This window comes from Pteropus vampyrus, unplaced genomic scaffold, assembly GCF_000151845.1.
Source record: "Pteropus vampyrus isolate Shadow unplaced genomic scaffold, Pvam_2.0 Scaffold56, whole genome shotgun sequence".
NCBI lineage: Eukaryota > Metazoa > Chordata > Mammalia > Chiroptera > Pteropodidae > Pteropus > Pteropus vampyrus.
In genome coordinates, this window is record NW_011888837.1 from 2,463,562 (window position 1) to 2,475,376 (window position 11,815).

Genomic DNA, 11,815 nt, shown 5'->3' on the forward strand with positions numbered 1-11,815 from the left:
ACTGTGATTACACTGGTGAACAAAAGAAGGGAACGTGATGGTCTAGGATGAGAAAGTACCATTGTCTGGTCATAGCTACCAGTGAGATTGATGTAATCTTATTAGAACTGAACTAGGAGCTCTATAAAGGTGGGAGAAAACTATTCTAAAGAGACAAGATTCAAGGACCAGAAGGAACCTAGAAAATAAAGAAAAATACATGTATACAAATAGTGGGGATTAAGAAGAATAGAAATACCCCTAAGGGCAAACAAGAGTCAGCAGGGCACAGGAGCTTCTCTATGACATTTATCTTGAGGTTTTGTCAGGGAGGAGGGGGGTCTCACTTCATGTTGACACCAGGGTGCGCAGATAGGGATCTGTAGATTGAAGTTACCTGGTGCCTGTTGGCAGTATATTTTAATTTAATCCGAAGAGTAAATCTAAATGTTTAAGTGAGAAAGGTCCTTGCTTCTTCAGGAATCCAGGAGGTAGAGCTGCTGTGTCACAGCTGAAGTAGACAAAGGGACAGTGGTTGTAACCTCAGAGGTTGTAATCTGAAAGGTGGGCCCAGGAGTAGTTTAGCAATGTACTGGTGGGGGCAGATGGGAATCGTGATTTCACAAACTGAACTGAGTGATGCAGTTGAATCACAGGAAATATGTACATGGGTTTGTACATTCTTCTCTTATGCTCTGTACTTTTTCATCTCTGAACTTCCTTCCCACTGTGGTAAATTTGTTTTCTTGGCTGGGCAAACTTATACTGCACAGAAGGCATACAGGCAAAAAACAAACAAACAAACAGAAAATCCTGGTGTAGACCCAGGACTATTGTCTTTGGAGATGCCTCTTTCCCTTCCATCATTTCCTTTAGGAAGAGGCAAATGTGGTAGGGGGACCTCCTTTGGGTCCTGGGCTCTTACTCTGTTCTTCACCTTCTGTTACTCTCTTGCGGGCCTCTTATCTTTTATTCACAAACTCTCCCATCTTCTTTATAGATCTACCTTGAGGCTCCTTTGCCTCCTGCTTCTCTTGCAGATTGCTCACATCCTTGTCTCATCTTTTACTTTGTCTTTTTCTCTTCCCAAACTGCCATCTTTCAGGTCCTCTCAACAATGCCCATCTCGTTACCGTGTCCATCTCTTAACCTATCTCTATAATCTTTCTGTCCCTTTTTCCTTCAGTTTTATGTGAATGCTACCTTCTCTGACCTTGATTGTCAATCATCTGTACTTAATATTTTAAAAAATAAATTTCTCAGTCTTTCATTTCAATTTCCCATTTCAACTTTCCTCTTCTCCTTGTATCTCCACTAATGCTTCACTTACCTTGACATCCTCAAGTGGTATCGTTCATATATATATAATATTCCCTACTACATAACTGCTCCTTCTCTTCTCCACAGTCATGCTGCCCACTTTTCACCAAGTGTACTTTGCCTTGCCTTCTTGTTTCCTATTTTTCTTACTTAATTTCACTCTTTTCTAACCTTGCACCTATTTAGAATCTGACCATTTTTTTCTACCTTTACTGCTGTCACCTTGGTCCAAGGCACTATCATCTCTACTCTGGACTATCATCAGCTCCTCGATAGCTTCTCTGCTTCCACTCTTTTCTTCTCTTCAGTCTGATCTTAGCAGCCAGACTGATCCAGCTATTCATGTACTCAGTATCCTTCAATGACTTCTCGGGAAAGCTGAAGTCTTATAGTGGCCTATGAGACCCTCCATGTTCTGGCCCCATTATTTCTCTAACCTCATCTTCTCTTATTGTCCTTCCCACTTCACTCCCCCACACTGGCTTCCTCCACCCTTATAGGCACGTGCCTGCTTCAGGGCTATAAATTGTCTCCTTTGCTTAGATGCTCCCAGCCAGATACCTGCACTGCTTGCTCCTTCACCTCCTTTAGGTTTTTACTCTAACGTTACCACCTCACTGAGGATTTCTCTGGCTATCTTTTATGAAAATATGAAGATACATGATGCCTGAAATTGCAGATAGTACTGAACCCTATCTATACTATGTTTTTTTCTATACATACATACCAATAATACAGTTTAATTTATAAATTAGCAATTTCATGGATAGAAGATTCATTCCTACCATAGATCTTAGCAACCTCAACATACAATTTTTTTTCTTTCTTAATTAAGTAAAGAACTTTCACCTTTACACTTAAGGGAAGCACTATGGCTTCTCTTTGGCACACCTGAATTCTCAGCATCACTACTCCAGCCTTTTGGGGCCATTATTAAGTACAATAAGGGTTACTTGAACACAAGCACTGTGATATCATATCAGTCTATCTGATAACCAAGACAACTACCAAGTGACTAATGGGTAGGAGCCTCTATAGCGTAGCTATGCTGGACAAAGGGAAAATTCACGTCTCAGGCAGGATGGAGAGGGATGGTGGGATTTTATCACGCTCTTCAGAGTGATAACTTATGAATTATTTATTTCTTGAAGTTTCCATTTAATATTTTCAGACCATAGTTGACTGCATATAACTAAAATTACAGAAAGTGAAAATGTGGATAAAGGAGGACTACTGTATTTCCCTTTTAGGAGGCAACCCGATGAGTGTAAGGGTTTTGTTTGGTTCATTACTGAATGCTCAAGATCCAGAAGAGTTAATAAGTATTTGAGGAATAAACAAATAAATGTTTTATCCTTTACTTTATGTCTTCTTCCTATCTCTTATACTTTATGCTATCCTCTATCTTTAAATCCATTTTAAACCATATTTTTCCCTCTGCTTTCCTATTTCCAAACATTGCATCATTTACATCCACTTCCTTCTCTCGTTTATTTGCCTTTGTTTCTCTTCCTTGTAAGACATGGGTCATGTTCCAGTGCCACTTTTTTTCTTACCATTTCATCTTCCCCCTCCTTGGTTTCTGCTCTAGATCAGTGAGGTTCAGTTGTCACCTTTATTCTTATGATTTTCAAATCTATACTCTATTATTTGCAAAGCAACATAAAATGCTATTTGCTATGTACAAGGAAACAGCTATGGGATCATTTCGGATCATTTCAATTCCAGTACCCTGCCCAGCAAAGAATTAGTTAGCTAAAATGATGTCAGGAGGTTTAACTGAAGCCAAACCTGCCACTCCAGAAATCCAGGAGATTGCTAATGAGGTTAAACACAGCTCGAAGGAAAAATAAATGAGACTTAGGAAGAATTTGAAGGTGTAGAATACAGAATTCAAATGATTGCTGGAATAAATTACTACATCAAGGTGTGAGCAGATCTTAATAGTTATATTCGCATGAAAATATTCAAAGCTCTTCCTCAACAAAATCAATCTTTGACACTTACTTGTTACCAGACTTACAAAAGCAAAGACAATGAGTTGATGGGCTTTTGGCAGCATGTTCCAAAAATGGTCTGATTCCTTCCACTGGCTACAGATTAATGATATCTGCTAATGAATGCAACTATCAATAAAGAAGCATTCCTTTTTAAATAAATTAATTTCCTCAAAGAAAACAGATGTGGACTTTTGCCAAATAGTGCAAACCAAACTTTATGAGGGAAAAAGTAAAAATGAAGTATCTCTTGAGGACAAAGGAGAAGAAGAGAGGACAGGAAAGCCTACATTGAGCTTGTAGGCTAATTCTTTGGATACATCGTTTACAAGTAGACTTAGATTCTTTACCTAATGCTGCTCCTGAGAACTGTGCCAACTATTAAAATAGAAGTTTAGTTTTTAGTGAAATTAGACCACTATTTATGAAATATGAGTGATTGTTCCATGAAAGGCTATGGTTTAGCAGTCTTTAGAAACATGTTTATTCACTTCTTATTCTGTGTCTCAACTGTTAATTCATATTATTGATTTTGTCTATAATATACCATGCTTAGAATGACAGCACTGGGGTATAATCCACAAATGACTGGCGAATAGAATAACATATAATACAGGTATATAGTTACCCGGTAATGAATGTCCTTTCATTGATGAAGATCCAAGAAGAGCAGTGATAAGCCATCATAGTCATCTTTCCTCTCTTCTTAAGATCATCTGAGGATACCCTAAAACATTAGAATAATATTAATGGCATGCTCCTGTGTTGCATTCATAAGTTAGTTTCTGACTTAAATTGAACTTTTTTGTTAGGCCTCCAGTGTGTAAAAGTATTTTGGGGAAGTTTATAAATAGTGTTTCATGTATGTGAGTGAAGGTTGGGTTGGGAAAGAAAGGAAAGAGAAAATCTTTTTTACCATGTGCCTTCTACGGGTCTTACACTCTGTGTGTGAGCATTTTGTAGATCTTACCGCATTTAATCTTCAGACCATCTCAGCAAGGTATGGGTGTTATTACCTCCATTTCAAATACTTAGTAAGTAGTGGAACAGATAATTTGAAGCAAGGCCTGAATGTCTTCAAGAACTCTACTTTTTTTTTTTTTCCACCATCATTGTTTTTGCAGTTTGGAAAGGTAATACAGATTAAAATTTTTTGATTTTCTATAAATTGGTCCATTCTAAGATTCTTTTCACGAATTTTTTTTTTTTATGTCTAAGGAAATTAATATTGAGGATATATGAGATATTCCCCAAATTTTTTATTGTAAGAAAATAAACTTAGAGTTCAGAGTTTTAACCATAATTCATTTTGAGTGAGTTTCTAAACAGCATCCTCTAAACCTCTTTTTCAAAATTGTTCATAAGATAATTTGTTTTGAGAACAAGTAATAATGTGTTGAGTCCTCTGTCCCTCTGTACCACCTCCACCCCAACCCATATAAGTTTTAAGATGTTTAGGTGTTTTCCTTTGTTCTTATTACTCAAAATTCATTTTATTTATTTTGATATCATCTTTTATTTTTAAATTAAAAATTATATTCTTCATATAAATTAGGGAAAATAATAGTAAAGGAAAAGGAACGTATAACTTAATTTTGACAACCTCTAAGGAAAGATAATAAAAAGGACATATAAAGAAATATTAGAAAAACTGCAAATATACAACTCAATATACGGTCTTCCCCTTGGTAGTCAATTTGAGAGACTGACAACCGTGGGATAGAGAAGCAAAGAGAGAGAAAGGCAGACGGGGGCAGAGCACTATCTCTATGAAAGTACAATACAAACCGCAATGTTGGCCCATGATTAACGCTAATGATTTGAAAAATTTATAAATGAAATCCTAGATCAAAGTTATGCTGATAATTACTTTACGGTCAACAGCTATATTAGCTACATTCTTGGTAATAAATGCATCCAGTATGTTCAAATTTGAAATTACTCCTATTATAAAGAATTTATTTCTGAATTTTTAGTATTTGATTTGGAATACACTCTAAGGATTTTTTTTTTCATTTTTAAATTTATCCACAGTTCTGATACTACCAGAGTTTAGTGATTTAAAAGTTATCCTCCTAGTTCATCTCTCTATAAATGCACAGATGTGCTTGGGGTGTTTGAAGCTGCTATTTCCTGCCGCAGAGCTTACCTTGTATTGAGAAGCATAAAAAGAAGAAAAAAATAAAAAGAGAAGTTGCATGAGAAATTCTGCCTGGCTGGAATAATGTTTCTGAAACCTTGTTGGTTTTATATTTTATAGTAAAATTCCAAGAAATTCATGAAAAAAAAATTAGATGTCTTGCTGTTATTACATTTTAAAATAAAATTTCCAGAGACTTATGGAAAAAAAATTCAATTTTAAACTTCTGCTTACTTAGCAGCTCAGTGTTATTTTCTTTAAGAAAATATTAAATTCCCAAAGGCTTCTATGATACAAAAAGAGGCCTTTTGCAATCCTTGAAATTTTCTTGGCAACAAGGGTATACAAGATAGCTGCAGTAGAGAAGAGAACCTAGGGCAGTGTTTGAAGGCGTGAAGAAAAGAAGAAACTACTATGTAAACTGAGAAACTACAGAATCAGTGGCCCAAGGCAAGGAAGGGTGGGTCAATTTGGTAAGCCTGTTTTTCTAAAATTCTAAAAAGAATTTTCTCCTGTATGATTCTGTGTAAAGAAACATATTCTTTCTATTATAGAAACTCAATCTAAACTGACTGAACCCTGCCCAATCTCGCAAACACAATTTTATATTTCTAGGCAGCTAAAATCAAGCTTGGACATGCAGGATTGATTAAGTGTGATGTAACATCTTTTAAGTCTCCTTCGGGGTCTGGAAACTGTGGTTAGACATGAATAATATCCTCCTTTATGTTTTCATATAAATGGCATTAAGGTGAGACCAGAGATTAAGTATAATAATTTCTAGTCATTCCATTTGGCAGAAATTGAGTATTTAATTACTATTGCTTCAAGCCTATGCAATCATAAGGAATATAGCCAGAATAAAAAGGTAGGCTAAAAAGAAAGGACCCATTTTTTTTTTTTTTAATTTAAAAGAAAGATTTTCTCCTTTCCCATCTGAATCTGATTATTTTAGTGAAAAACATTTCATGTCCTCTTTCTCCAGGAGAATATCAATCTGTAAAATCAAACACACTAACAAACAAAAAGGAAATAAAGAAAAAGAAAGAAAAAAGAAAAGAAAATCTATTCTCACAAAATTCCCAAAGCACATTTTTCCTTATAGCACATTGTTAGTTGGAAATTACATAATCTATGTGATAGCTATGAGTGCATCTCACCAGGCATACTGAATAGTCTCTAAGCTGAATGCCTGACTAGTTTCCTTTTATGCTTTCACCATTCTGATCTCATATCATCTTCTCATCCACAAACTTTCCTGGGATCTTATTCTTAGAAAAAACAGCCCACGTCCCTTAACCTGACATTCAGACTTTCTGCAATTCCACTCAAACCTACCTTTTCAAACTCAAAATTGAAGTTTTCTTTAACACCAGGCCTTCTAGTCTAATGGAATCTCTACCATCGAGTCTCTCCTTACCAGTTCTCTCCCACAAAAGGGCCCTCCTCACTGCAGGTCCAGGTTTCTGCTTCCTTATGGTCCTTATATAGTGGGACCTTATCGAATCTCCCATAGCCTATTATCTACACTGCTGTAATGCCATTTTCTGCATTCCACTTTGCATTGGCATTATTGATTTATGTCTTTTCTCCTTTTCTACTCATAGTCTTTTTCTCAAAGAATGTTGCTCCTCTGGTTGGGTATGTCATCCTCTCTGATAGTACATCATCTGGAAGAAAGAGATATCATGGAGAGGACTCCTGCCGGAAGGGACAGAAGCTCAACAAATCAGACAAATTAACTCTGTAGGTCAGAAGCTACATGAGCATTTTAAGCTGCCTTGGGACAGAGACATGACGTACTCCATGAGCCCAACGAATCCCAGTTACTCATTCACAGGCTTTGGTGTAGGTTGTTTGGTTACACAGCCCTTGCTCTTGGTTCTAAAACCTGAGACTTTCCCCTAAATTGAGTCATTTTAACCACCCACAAAAAGAGTTATTGATGCACCCTAGTGAGATTGCCCCATTGGTCACCTTGCTGCCTAAACACAAGTTTCTCCCTCCTGGATCCAGATTATTTATCATCTATTCCTTTAATTTACCCCTCCTTGTATCTCTTTTCCCCCATTTCAGCAGTTCATTTTCTCTCCTTATTTTCTCCACCTCTTAACAGCTTTTGACAAGGTTGATTGTTTCCTCTTTTTGGAACACTTTTTTTTCTTGAAGCTTTTGAAACAAAGCAGCAACCATAGCAAAATAAAACCGTGCCTTATTTTTTCGCTGTCTCACAGCCTTCTTTGCCAGCTCTTCCTCTATATGATCACAAAATGCTGGCTTGTTCTAATAGTCTGTCTTTGGCCATCCTCTCTTCTGTATCTACATTTTCTTCCAGGTAATCTAATCCTCTGCAGCCCAGCCTTTCTGCTGAGCTCCAGACTCATGGTCATTACCTACTCAGTCTCTGCTTGGGTGTCTAACAGGCATCTCAATATCAACATGACCAAAACAGAACCACTGACCTTATCCCAGGCTCCAGAATTCCCTCTTCCACAATTCTTTCCTATCTGCCCAATTAGGCACCAAAAAACTAAGACTCAGTCTTATTTTTAACTCCTTCATTGTAACCAGATTCCAATCCAAAAGTAAGCTCTATTGATTGTACCTTAATATGTAACCTGAACTCAAAAGCTTCTATTTCCAAAGATACTACTCTGAGCCAAGCCAGTACCATCTTTCTCCTGGATTATTGCATCAGCCTCCTGACAGGTTTTTCCGAATCCCATTGTGACCAGTATTCCATTCTCCACACAGGATCAAGGATGGTAACTTTAAAGATCAAATCAGATGTGGTCATCCCATGATTAAAACCTGGCAAAGACTTCCAAGAGTGATATAGAATAAAATATAATCTCCTTACAATCGCTCATAATGTCATGTCAATATCTTCAGTATTCACTCCCTTCATTATTTTCTTCATTGATTCCATTTCATTTACAGTGGTCTTCTTTCTGATTTTCAATCACTCCCTGAGCTCATTCTCCTAGAGATTTATACTTGCTGCTCCTCCTACTTGAAGTGTTCGTCCTTCAGACATGGCTGCCTGTTTCCCATCATGCAGGTCTCAGTCCGAGTGTCTCTTCTGTCAGCAGTCTTCCCCAAGCAAGTCTCAATCAGTCACTATCATATTACTTTCATCTAATTGTATATCAAGATCTGAAAGATCTTATTTATTTACATTGTCAGTCTTCCCTAACTACAACAGGAATTTCTTATAATAGGAGCTTTTTAAATGTACTTGTGTACATCCAGCTCTTAGAATTTTGCTTCAAACATGGAAAGAATTCAATTAATTTTTGTTGAGTGACTGACTAAATGTAAAGTTGAAGATGTGGTCCACAGAATTAAGTACTATTTATATAACTTTTCTTGATCTCATAGTTAACATGATATTCTAGATAAGACTAGAAGTTGAAATGAAGAACCACCAATGGAAGCCTCTTACAAGAAAAAAGTGTAAATTGACTGTGATGGGCTAAACATTGCAGCAGCTTCCTGACTGGTTCCCTATTTGTATTCATTTTTTAAAAAATAGCTGAAGTATCATTAAAGATAGCAAACACTATTGTAAACTTTTGATCTATGTCGAAGCAAGTCAGAAGACTTCAGATGAGATTAAGGATTTCAAAAGCCCTTACATTATTCTCTGATCTTAAGAAGAAAGACAGTTGAATTGAATATATAGAAGAAAATAAAAAGAATAAAATTTTTTAGTGGTTACCAGAGGGTGGGGGGAGAGGAGAGGAGGGAGGTAGACGGGGTAAAAGTGGTTAAATATGTGGTGACAGAAAGAAATCTAACTATGGGAGGCAATAGTTAATAAATAAATTAAATAAACTAAAAAAATTTAAAAATAAAATTTTCTTCCTTTTTATAAAAAAGTTTTTGTTTTGTTCATAAGCAGTACGCACTAATTGAATAAGAAATAATATTGACCGAATCTAAAATATGGCTAAACAAAATATTCCAACAGTCTCAATATCTGAAAGATAACAATGTGATTTGGTAAGTCTCATTTTATTATTAATTGCTGAAGTGAGAAATGGACCTATGGTTTCCCATCTCCATTCCTGTTAAGCATGACTCACAGCAAATTAAAACCTGGTAGGGCCCTCATGAATATCTTTTAAACTATAAGACTTGGTGGATTCAAGAGTCTGAGCTAGTTTCCTCAAAGAACTCAAGAGGAGGATAACAGAGGTCATAATTAGCAGAGATGGAGAGGGTGTATGAAAACAGGAAATACTACAGGTCTAGAAGCCTAGAAGTCTTACTTTGGATGTTCACTATTATTTTGGTAGAATATAATAAACTATGATTTGAGGAAGAAGACGATTGTTACAAATCTATATACTTTACTGGGAAAATCATACACGGCTCTCCAGTCCTGGGGCCAGAGCTTATTGACCTTGATTGTGTATAAAAAAAAAAAAAGGCTTTTATTTAATAAGTATGGTTATTTACTTTTTTATTTTGTCCAGAGTGGAGCTCAAAAGATAAGAATTAGATAGGTCAGCAATTAAGTCCTGGAAAAATAAATAGTCCTAGAAGTACTAGGTAGAGTTAAGATCACTTAGGCCTAGGTGACTCAGCAAGGAGGAGAGGATACTAGGAAGGTAGAATTGATCTGAGCAGGCAGATGCAATCAGGAGCCTGAGAAAGCAGAATGGGAGCATTGAGTGTGCGGGTGGCACTGGGACCTGAGAGCATCAGAGAGCATCCGTGTTTTGCCTCCCTGCTCTGTACGCTGCCTGGAAGTGGGCTTGCCCTCACTGGCCAGTTACTTGAGGGAGGACACAGGAGGGGAGAGGAATCCAAGGCCCAATTAACTCAAATACTATTTTGACTGCAATTGGAAAAGTTAACTATTTCTTAATCACAGTTGGTTCTCGTTCTCCCTCCCTCTCTCTTTCTCACTCTACCAAAACATTTAATAGTTTATCATAAAATATTATATGCATTAGAAATAGTAGGAAAATATATGTATAATAAAACAGACTTTAACCTGGAAGATATACCCCCAGTTATGTGGTTAAATAAATTAACTTCAAATTAATCTCAAATATGGTTAAGTAGATTTATCTCAATTGAGGTTACTCTGTGTTTAGACATATTCCTATTAAGAAATATAAAATCAAATAACTTGGTTTAAGAAGCCCTAACAATATCTATTCGACCCAAAGGCATATTTCTTCTTTGAAAAACTATTCAGTAAAGAGAGGTACTATTATTTATTCTAAATGGATCTGATTCTTTTATAAGTTTTTAGCTAAATTACATTAAATGTAATCAAACCCTAGAGGACAATAATATGGTAAAGTTCAGTTAGGTTGGCTTTAGAATTCTATCCACAATTCTCCAGTCAATAGCCAATTATAAGTACACTGGAGAATTTAACCCTGCAATTTGAAAAAAGAATCCCTTAAAATAATAATGATCAAGTTAAGATCAACTGTAAGGCATCTAAATGTTTTATTGTAAGAAAGTAAAAAGATAAAATGTCATCATTGGAAATACTTTGCTGATCACACCTACTAAGTTTGTCCCTTCCTCAATGGTATCAACATTAATACAACTAACAGCAATATTAATAAAAGTGCCCTTTAAATGAAATTCCATTAAATAGGTTACTTCCTTACCATTTAAGAGGTGAAGACCAACAAAACACAGGTATCATAGTTTTATAGTTCTTGACTCTCAACACAAATGAAAGTCTACATCACTTCAATATAAACAATACAATATGTGCTACAATATAAAGGTGTGGACTTTATGGTCTAATTTTCTCAAAGTTATTCGAGGGCAATCCCTCTTATAAAACTCAAATGTCGTGGGTTCCACAATATGAAATTGTGTGTAACTCTCTTACTAGAAAAAACAGATTAACATAAATGTGATTTTTCCAAAGTAAAAGTGATTGAGTATCAAGAAAGTTTGAATATGCCACCATGTGCTCTATTTGAAAAGTGGTACGAAGCCAGATAACTTTATTGCTACTCAGAGAGGTAATGCTTTGCCCACTTACCATCTGCTCATGTGTCCTGGATCCCCTCTCTGGAAATCAGTTTAACTCTAGTACATCCACACTGACTGGTCTCCCTAGTTCAGCTCACGCTTCCTGATCTGGCCCTTTAAGCAGAGCAGCTTATTCCTTAATGTTAACAGGAGGTATCAGTTACAGAATACTTGCTAAATTCTTAATTCCCATCACAGCCCTATTAGCAAATCCTGTTAGGATGCTTGTTTCATAGATGACAAATTGAGGCTAGGATAGGTCAAGTAACTTGCTAAATAACTTGTAAAGCCAGGATTTGAATCCTGCTTCAGTATTTGTATCCTTAACTCATGGGATCTCATTTAATTAGTTATGATCAATCTT

At 36.2% G+C, this 11,815-nt stretch overlaps 1 protein-coding gene and 1 pseudogene across 1 annotated transcript in view; one reads left to right on the forward strand and one right to left on the reverse strand.

Moving 5' to 3' along the window:
• Nucleotides 1-11,815, reverse strand: part of RASSF6 (Ras association domain family member 6) — a 49,040-nt gene that overhangs the window by 36,086 nt on the left and 1,139 nt on the right. The window contains exon 2 of the mRNA XM_011360621.2: nucleotides 3,925-4,023. Coding sequence (XP_011358923.1) covers nucleotides 3,925-3,989 — 65 coding nt within the window. The 5' untranslated portion in view covers nucleotides 3,990-4,023. The remainder of the gene's footprint in view (nucleotides 1-3,924; nucleotides 4,024-11,815) is intronic.
• On the forward strand, nucleotides 3,060-3,379 carry LOC105292397 (annotated as a pseudogene).